We start from the raw sequence: 14,405 nt of genomic DNA, 5'->3' as shown, positions 1-14,405 counted from the left end.
ATGTGAATGAAAAAATGAAAAGCTTTTTATTAATCTGCTGGTAAGAAAAGTTATAAAACTCATATATGACCTATATGAACTGTCACCATCAATATAAAAAAATTATTTAAAATACTATAATTAAAAAACGATGCAACAATTTAAAACAAATCACTTTTCTCCCACCTCTGCTTTTGTATTTTCTGTCTATGTAATATTTTAAGAAAATAAATATATATATTTGAGAATTTAATTTAATTTAAAAAATTGTTTTTACCTGAAATCTTGGGCTGAAAATCTGTAAACTTGAAAAAAACCCTCTGGCCTTCTTTACAGTATTATTCTGTGTAGGCCTTTCTTTAATGAATGCAACTACATAACACTATACTGATCATTCAATGGTGAAATATCAAAACTTTGTCACTACCTTGACTTAACAAAATGGGCGGTTGGGTAGCCTAGTGGTTAAAGCGTTCGCTCGTCACGCCGAAGACCCGGGTTCGATTCCTGACATGGGCACAATGTGTGAAGCCCATTTCTGGTTTCCCCCGCCGTGATATTCCTGGAATATTGCTAAAATCGGCGTTAAACAATACTCACTCACTCACTCACTTAACAAAACAAATGTATTTCTGTAATTATGTTCTGCAGTTATAGTTGATTAAAAAGTTCTGTTACCATCACTTGAGATACATTTGCACGGTACGGTGCGGACAATAACCCTATCACTGTAAGTCATCCCTGGGAGCAGCCATAGTTGGAGAAACGGGATCCTGCCTCACGCTGTCACAGCGGGAGGGCAATCTCATTAAAATCCCATCTTTAACTCCGATACACTTCCTCTCTGGGTGAAGATCCGAGGACACCTGTATAGGAGGTCGCGTCAGGTGAACTTTCTAATCAGCCAATCAGCATCGAGACTTCTAATTTCTTGGAACCAGGGATCGGAGTATTTAGGAAGGTACATCTGATTTCTGTGTCTTGAAAACAAGTACAATCAAGGAAATCTGAATGCGATCCAGTTTGTTGTGGATCTTTCTACATCGTCTGTGACCACCATGACATCTACACCCCACAGGGTTACAGTCGAGGGTATATTCGTGTTCTATGGTGGTTTTCTTTGTCAGAGATCAAAATTTCAGAATTGAGGCAGTAAAATTTGAGCCAAATTGTTTCAGAAAGAAGCATCTGATTAGCTCAAGAACTCCATCATTTTGATTGGATCAGTGTTTGCTCAAGGTTCATCAGACTTTCTATGGAGGTGTCCTCATATCTTGAAGCAGACGCAGATGCAGAGTAAAATACCTGATTTTTATGACCTGTGTGTGCTACTTAGGGCTGGGGCGGGTAATTTGGGTACCCGGGCCGGGTGGGTACTGAGTAGGACCCGGGTACCCACAGGACTACCCGGACCCTGGTTAGTCACGTGATATATTGTTTAATGACAAAAATTATCTTGAACTCTATGGTTATATACACTACAAGTCACTAATGTTCGCATTTCTTTCTTACTATGCACCCATTCATTTTTCATATGGTTGCATAAGATATAACTTAAGTCAACTTCAGTGAATGCATGACCAGATCGTTTAATACATGTATCTAAATACGTTTTGTAAGTGCTGTGGTAAAAAAAAATCCCAATCATACATTTTGTATCTTATGAGACCTACAGTGGGTACCCGGGTAGGGTCGGGTAATAGGGGGGTGGGTACCTGGGTAGTAAATTTTGCCTCGTCCCAGCCCTAGTGCTACTTCTGTTGAACTGACCAACAGTGACAAATTCGGAAGATATGTCATTTCATTCTTAACACAATCCAACATAATCAAATAACTTCTCGATGAACAAATACAAAATCTTAAATGTTTTTTTATTTTAATTGTTTTATTCCCACCTTGTGATTATTCATAAAACATTCTGTAAGCCAAGAAATAAAGTCTGTCCCTGCCTGGACAGGTTAGACACAGGCTGGCTGCTGTACCTGGTCAGATAGTCAGTTAGAGTTGCCTCCCTTTAGCTATGTCCTGGGACCAGGGTAAGAAAACACCAGGGTAATAGCAGGTGATGGGAGGCGGGAATCAGGGACTGGGGCAGTGTCAGGTAGGTCAGCTTGGTTAGACACACTGGTAACAGGTTACCTGTGCAAGGAGAGAGGGACTTAAAACACGGCTTTGTCCAGAAGGGAACATTGTGTCACTGGTAAGTGTGCTATTGTGATTTAGGTTCTGACATTGTTGTGTATGTTTTGTCTCTAAGTTGAATCACTGTCATAAACAAAGTCGTTGGCTTGAAGTCAGATACAGGAATGTAGATGACAAGTAAATATAAAGTATCTCTGCCTTACATTATATTTTTGAACTTACTAAGTCATAGGTCAAGATGTGTTGAACTACAGCTTACTTACAATTGGAGATTTAACGTGCGCTTTCTGACATTAAGCATATTTCGCACACGGGCTGGCCAGGCCATTTAGTGAGATTGCCAAGGAGGGTGTGATCTAAATTGGCATTGACATTATATGAACTTGATTTTTTGTGTGGAGATTTAGATAGAGGTTCTTACTGCATATGAGTGTACACAGGAGAATCATGCATTGTGATTGGGTAGTAATCAGACACTCATATAATACAGACTGACTTGTGTTATTTTCCTGAAAGTTTGTGTTGGTGCAGGTTAAAGTGGTTGTGTTTATTCTGTGGGAACAATAGGTGTAAGTAATTAGTGGCTCGTTGTACACATCATGTCAGTCTACCTGTCTGTCCGCTGCATTGTGTGCACAGGTAGGCTCGTCACGTTCAGGTGATATAAATACGCTCAGGTGAGGGGAGGGAGGCAAATATAAACTTATATCCTGGACATTGTGCTGCTGGGTGCCATATGTACTTCAGGGTGGGGTGTGGGAATGTTTACTGACATTTGCTGCAGATTTGGGGATAAATACTCACTCACTCACTCACTCACTCACTCACTCACTCACTCACTCACTCACTCACTCACTCACTCACTCACTCACTCGACCTGTGAAGATCCGGGGTAGAATAGGTCTTCAGCAACCCATGCTTGCAGTAGATTTTGGGCGACTATGCTTGTCGTAAGAGGGGACTAACAGGATCAGGTGGTCAGGCCTGCTGACTTGATTGATGCATGGCATCGTATCCCAATTGTGTGGATCGATGCTCATGATATTAATCACTGGATTGTCTGGTCCAGACTCCATTATTTACAGACTGCCGTCATATAGCTGGAATATTGGTATAACAACACACCACTCACTCATTCACTCACTCACTCACCCATCCACTCACTCACTCACTCACTCACTCAGAATAACGTACGTTGAGTTTAACATCAAATTTCAAAAGAAATTGATGTACTTAAGCCACAATAATAAAGGGAATTTATTGTCTCCGTATTTTATTATTATAGGTAATAAATGAATGATTATAATGTATGCATAACATTTCACATTAAAATTCGACCTTAGAAGAGGGCACCTGTTTTACCATTTGCAGCAAATTATTGTGTGGGGAAAGAACACGAGCAAGGACAAGAAACAAACAGTTCTCAAGACTACTCCCTTCCTTTCTTAATATATAATGATCAAATCCAATTTTGACATGACCTGTTGTTGCAAATAAGACAGGTAACCTCGGAGGAGCTGATGTTTATTGTTATTGATGGAACAACAGTTATGTAGATTAATCGCCTCAGGCGATTGCCGTGTTTTGACAGGCATGTTGATATTTCGACATCAAAGTATTCAGCCATGGAAATCTGTTTACAGGTGTTACAAACACTCCTATTGTTCACTATGAAGCTATCAAGCTTCTCCAGCCACGAGTCCTTGTATGATATGAGATAGTAATCTATCCCCCAACTGTCTGTTGAGAGTCATGCAAGCGCGACTCCCCTCTTGCCACAGTCTTTCAGACTGGAGATTTAGGGCGCGCAAAGCATTGACTCTTGAAAAGGCATTTTATTGGCGATTTGTAAAAAGTAGTGGTTTCCTAACAGATCTCTGAAGTGGTGCTGCGAATGAGTGGTTTTGTGACCTTCATTTTTCCACTTCATTAAGAATCAATGTAGGGTCGGAGGAGCAAAGAGTTCAGCGGGTTTGTTTCGGGTAAACATGGCGGGAAGCCACAGCATGGAAGTCTCTGAGGATACGGACTTCATTACTCAGTATTTTGCCAGATGAATATTCTTGTCAACTAATTGATCATACATAGTGAAATTGTTTTTCATGGTTTGCTCTAAAAGATACATGGTCACAATGGCCTTCGATTTGTGAATTGCTGAATCTGTTGACATCCATGGAAACTCTTGTAGAGCCAAGTTAGAATAGGTCCCCCCCGGCACCGTGTGTGGAGCCAGGTTAGAATAGGTCCCCAGCACCATGTGTGGAGCCAGGTTATAATAGGTCCCCAGCACTCAGTGGGGGCCAGGTTAGAATAGGTCCCCAGCACTCAGTGGGGGCCAGGTTAGAATAGGTCTCCTTCACTCAGTGGGAGCCAGGTTAGAATAGGTCCCCAGCACCATGTGTGGAGCCAGGTTATAATAGGTCCCCAGCACTCAGTGGGGGCCAGGTTATAATAGGTCCCCAGCACCATGTGTGGAGCCAGGTTATAATAGGTCCCCAGCACCGTGTGTGGAGCCAGGTTATAATAGGTCCCCAGCACTCAGTGGGAGCCAGGTTAGAATAGGTCCCCAGCACTCAGTGGGAGCCAGGTTAGAATGGGTCCCCAGCACTCAGTGGGAGCCAGGTAAGAATGGGTCCCCAGCACTCAGTGGGAGCCAGGTTATAATAGGTCCCCAGCACTCTGTGGGAGCCAGGTTATAATAGGTCCCCAGCACTCAGTGGGAGCCAGGTTAGAAAAGGTCCCCAGCACTCTGTGGGAGCCAGGTTAGAATGGGTCCCCAGCACTCTGTGGGAGCCAGGTTAGAATAGGTCCCCAGCACTCAGTGGGGGGCCAGGTTAGAATAGGTCCCCAGCACTCTGTGGGAGCCAGGTTAGAATAGGTCCCCAGCACTCAGTGGGGGGCCAGGTTAGAAAAGGTCCCCAGCACTCTGTGGGAGCCAGGTTAGAATGGGTCCCCAGCACCATGTGTGGAGCCAGGTTATAATAGGTCCCCAGCACTCTGTGGGAGCCAGGTTAGAATAGGTCCCCAGCACTCAGTGGGGGGCCAGGTTATAATAGGTCCCCAGCACTCAGTGGGAGCCAGGTTAGAAAAGGTCCCCAGCACTCTGTGGGAGCCAGGTTAGAATGGGTCCCCAGCACTCTGTGGGAGCCAGGTTAGAATAGGTCCCCAGCACTCAGTGGGGGGCCAGGTTAGAATGGGTCCCCAGCACTCAGTGGGAGCCAGGTTATAATAGGTCCCCTGCACCTTGTGCAGAGCCAGGTAAGAATAGGTCCCCAGCACCGTGTGTGGAGCCAGGTTAGAAAAGGTCCCCAGCACCCTGTGTGGAGCCAGGTTAGAATAGGTCCCCAGCACCATGTGTGGAGCCAGGTTAGAATAGGTCCCCAGCACTCTGTGGGAGCCAGGTTAGAATAGGTCCCCAGCACCCTGTGTGGAGCCAGGTTAGAATAGGTCCCCAGCACTCTGTGGGAGCCAGGTTAGAATAGGTCCCCAGCACCGTGTGTGGAGCCAGGTTAGAATAGGTCCCCAGCACCCTGTGTGGAGCCAGGTTAGAATAGGTCCCCAGCACCGTGTGTGGAGCCAGGTTAGAATAGGTCCCCAGCACCCTGTGTGGAGCCAGGTTAGAATAGGTCCCCAGCACCCTGTGTGGAGCCAGGTTAGAATAGGTCCCCAGCACCCTGTGTGGAGCCAGGTTAGAATAGGTCCCGAGCACTCTGTGGGAGCCAGGTTAGAATAGGTCCCCAGCACCCTGTGTGGAGCCAGGTTAGAATAGGTCCCCAGCACCCTGTGTGGAGCCAGGTTAGAATAGGTCCCCAGCACCGTGTGTGGAGCCAGGTTAGAAAAGGTCCCCAGCACTCTGTGGGAGCCAGGTTAGAATAGGTCCCCAGCACTCAGTGGGATCCAGGTTAGAATAGGTCCCCAGCACTCAGTGGGAGCCAGGTTAGAATAGGTCCCCAGCACTCTGTGTGGAGCCAGGTTAGAATAGGTCCCCAGCACTCTGTGGGAGCCAGGTTAGAATAGGTCCCCAGCACCCTGTGTGGAGCCAGGTTAGAATAGGTCCCCAGCACCCTGTGTGGAGCAAGGTTAGAATAGGTCCCCAGTACTCAGTGGGAGCCAGGTTAGAATAGGTCCCCAGCACTCAGTGGGAGCCAGGTTAGAATAGGTCCCCAGCACCGTGTGTGGAGCCAGGCTAGAATAGGTCCCCAGCACCCTGTTTGGAGCCAGGTTAGTACAGGTCCCCAGCACCATGTGTGGAGCCAGGTTAGAACAGGTCCCCAGCACCCTGTGTGGAGCCAGGCTAGAATAGGTCCCCAGCACCCTGTGTGGAGCCAGGTTAGAATAGGTCCCCAGCACCCTGTGTGGAGCCAGGCTAGAATAGGTCCCCAGCACCCTGTGTGGAGCCAGGTTAGTACAGGTCCCCAGCACCATGTGTGGAGCCAGGTTAGAACAGGTCCCCAGCACCCTGTGTGGAGCCAGGCTAGAATAGGTCCCCAGCACCCTGTGTGGAGCCAGGCTAGAATAGGTCCCCAGCACCCTGTGTGGAGCCAGGTTAGAATAGGTCCCCAGCACCCTGTGTGGAGCCAGGTTAGAATAGGTCCCCAGCACCCTGTGTGGAGCCAGGTTAGAACAGGTCCCCAGCACCCTGTGTGGAGCCAGGTTAGAATAGGTCCCCAGCACCCTGTGTGGAGCCAGTTTAGAACGGGTCCCCAACCCCCTGTGTGGAGCCAGGTTAGAACAGGTCCCCAGCACCCTGTGTGGAGCCAGTTTAGAACAGGTCCCCAGCACCCTGTGTGGAGCCAGTTTAGAACGGGTCCCCAACCCCCTGTGTGGAGCCAGGTTAGAACAGGTCCCCAGCACCCTGTGTGGAGCCAGGTTAGAACAGGTCCCCAGCACCCTGTGTGGAGCCAGTTTAGAACGGGTCCCCAACCCCCTGTGTGGAGCCAGGTTAGAACAGGTCCCCAGCACCGTGTGTGGAGCCAGGTTAGAACAGGTCCCCAGCACCCTGTGTGGAGCCAGGTTAGAACAGGTCCCCAGCACCCTGTGTGGAGCCAGGTTAGAACAGGTCCCCAGCACCGTGTGTGGAGCCAGGTTAGAACAGGTCCCCAGCACCCTGTGTGGAGCCAGGTTAGAATATGTCCCCAGCACCGTGTGTGGAGCCAGGTTAGAACAGGTCCCCAGCACCCTGTGTGGAGCCAGGTTAGAACAGGTCCCCAACCCCCTGTGTGGAGCCAGGTTAGAACAGGTCCCCAACCCCCTGTGTGGAGCCAGGTTAGAACAGGTCCCCAGCACCGTGTGTGGAGCCAGGTTAGAACAGGTCCCCAGCACCCTGTGTGGAGCCAGGTTAGAACAGGTCCCCAGCACCCTGTTTGTTGTAAGTGACTTGGTTGACTTGGTTGACTCCATGTCATTGTACTCTGCTTGTGGGATGTTACTAAGTATATCGACCATCGGTTTGTCAGGTCTGAAGTTGATTATTTGCCGGGTGTTGTGATATAGCTGGAAAATGTCTGGCAAGGACAACAAACAAACATGTCACCTCTTATGGTGACATGCTTAGTAACCTTGACATTAAGGTATGTTTATCAGAACCACATTCAACCTTTATTGGTTTGGCCTTGTTATGAATCAATTAAGATGAAATGTGTTCATTTTCAGATCTGAGTCGAAGTTTGGACTTTGAACCAGGAAGGGGTCACTTCTTTCGCAAGATCTTCAGTAAGTACAACAATTTACCCATAATGCATTGTAGTGTTTAGTGTTTGTACTGTGATGACCACATGGAGCTGGAAAGGTGACTTGCATGACACTCTAGTCTGTGGGTTACGATCAAAGTCTTTGATTCACTGGAGAAACATTATTTGTTAAACCAGGTATAAGAAATCCCAAATGTCAACAGAAATACAATGATGTCATCAAGCAATTCAAGTCACATGGCACATATTGAAGTCACATGGCACATATTGAAGTCACATGTCACATATTGAAGTCATATGTCACATATTGAAGTCACATGGCACATATTGAAGTCACATGGCACATATTGAATTCTTTGGTAGAACCACTTTTGTATAAAGATTGATCTTTCAACACTTTTAGGAAAGGGAAGAGTTTCTTACATCAATGTCTGTACCATGTGGTTGTCAACACTTTATATTGTCTTGTGCAAAGGTAAGTTGTTTGAATGGGATTACCACCATGCACATCAGCTTGCCATTGCTTCCCCGGACCAGTACCTCAACAGGTGGTGATGAGATTCCACGCAGAATCGGACTTGGTCTGCCTTTGCCGCCTGGCCCCGGGGAACATATTTCCGATGTGTCACAACTTTTCACCAACTGATGTATCCCCTCTCGTGTCTCATCAATGCAGATTTCTGTCATGACCCTCTTCTATAAACTAACTATTTTGCTCCTGAAAAGAAGTAAAAGAAAACACAACTTTCTCCCGATTTTATCACATGACTACAGTTGTCATGGCTGTTAACAAATTGGTTGTTCTTTTACTTCTTTTGAGTAGTATGTATACTGTCATTTGGTATATTAGTATCAAAATAATGTATGTTTAGTTAAATGTTTTAATATAGACTCCAGAGACTCTTTTCATTTTCAGCAACTTAAGGAATCTAGACTTGCCAAACTTTTATAGACTTCTTTGGCATTTTTTATATATTTATTGTTGCAAGGTCTTTATTAGACTTGCACAAGTCTCTAAGGCAATTATTATTTGGTTAAGTCATAATTACTAGATTATATAAACAATAAGAACAAGTTGTCCCTATAAGAGAATGTACTGTCCACATGTCTAGACTTGCCTATTAGGAGGATAGAATTATGACACATCCATGGACTTATGTCTCAGTACAGCCTTGGAACAAGGCTAGGTCTGTATGACAGACTCCATCTTGCACATGGTTGTTCATCATCATCACAGGACTGCTCTGACCATCATCTCATAGGCACACGTTCAGGGTTTTATATATGTGTGAGATTCTTACCAGGATAGGTTATTCTTTAAAAGTCCAACATCTTTAATCGCCCTTGAAAACCTTGAAAAAAAGCTACATGTGGTTTGTTAAGTCTTGATGGTTCTTGTTATTATTTTATAGTGGTGGAGTATACGGAATTCAAACCACAAATAACTTCTGTACTGGAATGTGGATTTACCGTTTGAATGTTTCCTATTAATCTCATTTCAATCAACTCTTGAAAGAAAATACTTTTTTGAGTGAAAATACTCCAGTCTTGCTTGACAATGGTATAAGGATGTATACCGAAACGTTGCCTTTTCGGTATTAAAGAAGTTGTTATCCATAAATTGTGTCTACTTTGAAAAGTAGGCAGTTAAAATGAATAACAGTACCATGAACAAGAAGTTGCCTGATGACCTTGAATGAAGTCTGCACAGTCTGTATTTGCCTGCAGTATGCCCCATGCCATACTGCCCCTGTGACACCAGATAGCCATCATGAGAATATATGTGAATGTCAAGTGTGGGCCAGTTTCCATATTCATAGCAATATGCAGCCAGCTATGTGGCTAGAGATAGGCGCTAGTGCCGTCAAGCTTACAGATGTCCAACAATATTACAATCAAAATTCCATATCTTTCTTATGTTTTGAGCGTTTAGTGATGTGGTATTGAGTTTATGCAACTCATTGACGATTGTCATGTTTCATATAGTCGCAATATTTACTGTCTTCAGTGGACATTAGGGAATATGAAATGTATTGATATTGCAAGAAATGCAATAAAGTTTATGTTTTGAGATGGAATTATTTCTTGAAAACACATTAGGATGTTTGGAGATAAGGGTGTTTTTGTGCAGATGTTTGCACAGTAGACTATTAGGATATATTTATTACATTTATGTCCAGAAGATTGCTACTTATGAAGTGATACAAGTAGTTTGTTTTATCAAAGCTGAACATTTCTCAAACAGACAGAGTAATTATAGAAGACAAATGTCTTACCTGATAATGTCATACTCTTGGATGTTGAGTGATCATATATATAATTTGTATTCATTTTGTTGTCAGGTTTCTGTAGGAAGCGGGGTTAGAATAGTTTAACGATTAGTCAAGTTTTGAGATCGCCTCTACAGTGATACATGTCTTAGGGAGAGTGACATAAGGGCTGATAAAACACACAGACAAGCAAAACACTGTGTGTGTGTGTGTGTGTGTGTGTGTGTGTGTGTGTGTGTGTGTGTGTGTGTGTGTGTGTGTGTGTGTGTGTGTGTGTGAGTGAGTGAGGTATTCTCTTTAAATGTGTGTGTGTGTGTGTGTGTGTGTGTGTGTGTGTGTGTGTGTGTGTGTGTGTGTGTGTGTGTGTGTGTGTGAGGTATTCTCTTTAAACATGTGACCAGTGGCACCTCAGGTAGTGTTATGACCTCATCAGGTACTGATACAACCACGGATGTATCAAAAAGGTTTGATCCCGGTGAGAGGTTTTTAAAAATGTTTTTATTTGATTTCCCCATCAGAAAGTGCATGTGCACACTTTGTTTCATTACAAGTTTAGCACAAGGTTGAAGAAGAACATTTAAAATAAATGTTGTCTGGTTTTAATATCTGCCAACGAAATCTTTACAAATGTGGAATAAAATGGTTTTTTTAAAGGAGAGATTTTCTTTTTTTGAGCTGAATCGATTTTATCAGCATGAAAAAATTCAAAAAGACCAGACTGACTAGAACAGACAGAAAAAAGTATGTTTTTGAGGTTTAATTTTCCTCTTTTCTCAAACACTGAGACTATGATTTAAGTGAGTGAGTGAGTGAGTGAGTATGGTTTTATGCCGCTTTTAGCAATATTCCAGCAATATCACGGCGGGGGACACCAGAAATGGGCTTCACACATTGTACCCATGTCGGGAATCGAACCCGGGTCTTTGGCGTGACGAGCGAACGCTTTAACCACTAGGCTACCCAACCGCCCCACTATGATTTAAACAAAACATTCAGTAAGCAAAACATTAAGACAAATTATATCTAGTTTTGCAGAAGACAATATAGTTAGGAACAAGTTGTCATACTTTCATGGAGGTGATTGAATTTTATTGAAATTGTTTTGTTGTATTCAAAATTTTGGAGCATGTATGGTATTGGTTCTAATACACAAGGGTAATTAAGTGTTTAGGCTGTGCGAGAATTATTTTGTGTTCAATTTCCATGCTAAGGTGGTATTCGGCTAAAAATCAATTTTATTACAAAGCAGCTCATGTGAACTTGCTCTGTCAATTACCAAGTAAGTTTTGATTGCTTTTCGTAATGGAATTCCTCAACTTTTAGACTGTGAGATTTGTGGAAATGTTCCCTTTGCGTTTCCAAATGTATTGTGACCTTGGGTGAGGTTGTTTTCTGGATGTCCCTGAAGCTGCCCGTGGAGGCTCGGGATGGAGAAGAGGTTTCGGGATGTTTGCATATTCAGATATTTTTAATGAGAGAAATGTAACCTGACGATCACATTAGTTGATATCTGATATATTGCATCTTGGACATCTTGGACATCTTGAATTACTTTGGGCTTACGAGAACTGAATGTTACAATCCTATGACGTGATTGAAATGGAGACATTAGCCACTTAGCATAACCATGGAGTTTTATTGTTATTATCATTAAACAGTTAATCACGTGACTAACCATGGGGTTTCTACTAAGGACCCACTGGATCAACGTACCCGAGTTCCCCGTTCCAGCCCTAGTAGTATCTTTCATATCTCCTTCTTGATGATGGGGGAACGCATTGTCCACTTGACCCAAGTACCCGAGTTCCCCGCCCAGCCCTAGTAGTATCTTTCATATCTCCTTCTTGATGATGGGGGAACGCATTGTGCACTTGACCGAAGTACCCGAGTTCCCTGTCCCAGCCATAGTAGTATCTTTCATATCTCCTTCTTGATGATGGGGGAATGCATTGTCCACTTGGCCATGGAGCTCCACCTTGCCTGATAGTTAATGTTGGTTATATGAATGTTTCAGATACCAATTACCTTGGTTGATACACATTGTTAGTAGGAGAGTGAGTGAGTGAGTGAATTTGGTTTTACTTCGCTTTTAGCAATATTCCAGCAATATCAGGGCGGGGGACACCAGAAATGGGCCTCACACATTGTACCCATGTCGGGATTCGAACCCGGGTCTTCGGCGTGACGAGCGAACGCTTTGACCACTAGGCTACCCAACCGCCCCATTAGTAGGAGAACAGATGACACTTAAAAACTGAGTGTAGTTTGTGTGTGTGGTTTGCATGCTGGAAGCTCTTTGTACACATACAGTCTGACACTGCACATTCCCCAGGCAGGTTGGGATGCCGGTAATTACGACTGTTTATTCCATCCCTGTGTGAAAGTCATTGCCATTTACTTGGAACATTTTACAGGTTGGAAAAAATGGTTGTAAAAAAAAAAGAAAAATACTTCGACTCAGTGAACGTAATGTTAGTAAAGGAAAGTTGCCTCCGCTGCATCCCACCTGTACTCCGTCCCAACTGTACTCCGTCCCAACTGTACTCCGTCCCAACTGTTGGGGCCATCACACATGTCTGTACTACTGAATATTCAATGGGTGAGATGGTTTTCAACAAGTCCACAGTATTACCGGTAGATTGGTATTGAACATCTCTCAGTGAGAATGTTTCCCTAAGCACTGCTGTGGTTGGGGATATTCAGTTTCCTCAGCAATCAAGTGTGCGTTGCTGTCTATACATGCCCCCTGTGAATGAATTCCTATTGATTTGAGGCGAACGTTTATGAAAAAAATAAATTCCTGCTTGCATCCTTGATTCAGCTTGAGAATATTTTTATCTTTTTTTTTTTTGGTGTTTGCTTTTTTGGGCCATTGAAGTGTATAAGTGATTTCTGCTTGTAGAACAATGTAAATATTTGATGATATCTGATTCATTTGGTTGGATGAGATCAGAAGATTGGCTTTATGGATAACAGAATTGTGGTGTGTGATGTCAGGCTGTTATTGCAGCTGGTGAGGGGAGAACGGCAACATTAGGAATGATATGGACATGATGAATTGTGTTGACGGGTAGGTTACAAGTTTACAACAGAGCATATAGTACACAGCTTTCTTAGTATTGAATATGTCTGATGATCTGTGACAGTCCTGGGATCTGTAATGGTCTGGGACAGTCCTGGGATCTCATGGTCTGTAACAGTTTAAGGATCTCTGATGGTCTGTGACAGTCCTAGGATCTGTGATGTCTGTAACAGTCCTAGGATCTCTGATGTCTGTAACAGTCCAAGGATCTGTAATGGTCTTTAACAGTCAAAGGATCTGTAATGGTCTGTGACAGTCCAAGGATCTCTGATGGTCTGTGACAGTCCTAGGATCTCTGATGGTCTGTAACAGTCCAAGGATCTGTAATGGTCTTTAACAGTCAAAGGATCTGTAATGGTCTGTGACAGTCCTAGAATCTGAGATGGTCTGTAATAGTCCAAGGATCTCTGATGTTCTGTGACAGTCCTAGGATCTCTGATGGTCTGTAACAGTCCTGGGATCTGTCTGTGACAGTCCTAGGATCTCTGATGGTCTGTGACAGTCCAAGGATCTGTGATGTCTGTAACAGTCCTAGGATCTCTGATGTTCTGTGACAGTCCTAGGATCTCTGATGGTCTGTAACAGTCCTGGGATCTGTCTCTGACAGTCCTAGGATCTCTGATGGTCTGTGACAGTCCAAGGATCTCTGATGGTCTGTGACAGTCCTAGGATCTCTGATGGTCTGTAACAGTCCAAGGATCTGTAATGGTCTTTAACAGTCAAAGGATCTGTAATGGTCTGTGACAGTCCTAGAATCTGAGATGGTCTGTAACAGTCCAAGGATCTCTGATGTTCTGTGACAGTCCTAGGATCTATGATGGTCTGTAACAGTCCTAGGATCTCTGATGGTCTGTGACAGTCCAAGGATCTGTAATGGTCTGTGACAGTCCAAGGATCTGTAATGGTCTGTGACAGTCCTAAGATCTCTGATGGACTGTGACAGTCCAAGGATCTCTGATGGTCTGTGACAGTCCTGGGATCTGTAATGGTCTGTGACAGTCCTGGGATCTGTAATGGTATGTGACAGTCCTAGGATCTCTGATGGTCTGTGACAGTCCAAGGATCTGTAATGGTCTGTGACAGTCCTGGGATCTGTAACGGTCTGTGACAGTCCAAGGATCTCTGATGTTCTGTGACACTCCAAGGATCTCTGATGGTCTGTGACAGTCCTGGGATCTGTTATGGATCTCTGGTGGTCTGCAACAGTCCAAGGTTCTCTGGTGGTCTGCAACAGTCCAAGGA

At 44.3% G+C, this 14,405-nt stretch overlaps 1 protein-coding gene across 13 annotated transcripts in view; it reads left to right on the top strand.

The window, feature by feature from the left end:
• LOC124115140 (ras GTPase-activating protein nGAP-like) overlaps positions 1-14,405 on the top strand; it is a 313,251-nt gene that overhangs the window by 135,988 nt on the left and 162,858 nt on the right. For 11 of the 13 annotated variants that reach the window (XM_046476003.2, XM_046475987.2, XM_046475984.2 and 8 more), the window contains one exon: positions 7,774-7,833. In XM_046476003.2, the coding sequence (XP_046331959.1) occupies positions 7,774-7,833 (60 nt within the window). Of the gene's footprint in view, positions 1-2,019; positions 2,180-7,773; positions 7,834-14,405 lie in introns of those variants that run through there. The other 2 variants (XM_046476002.2, XM_046475994.2) reach the window with 2 other exon arrangements.

This window comes from Haliotis rufescens, unplaced genomic scaffold (genome assembly GCF_023055435.1).
Source record: "Haliotis rufescens isolate VD_foot unplaced genomic scaffold, xgHalRufe1.0.p SCAF_8, whole genome shotgun sequence".
Classification (NCBI taxonomy): Eukaryota; Metazoa; Mollusca; class Gastropoda; order Lepetellida; family Haliotidae; genus Haliotis; species Haliotis rufescens.
The sequence above is the reverse complement of the archived record's forward strand: the minus strand, read 5'-3'. Positions and strand labels throughout refer to the sequence as shown.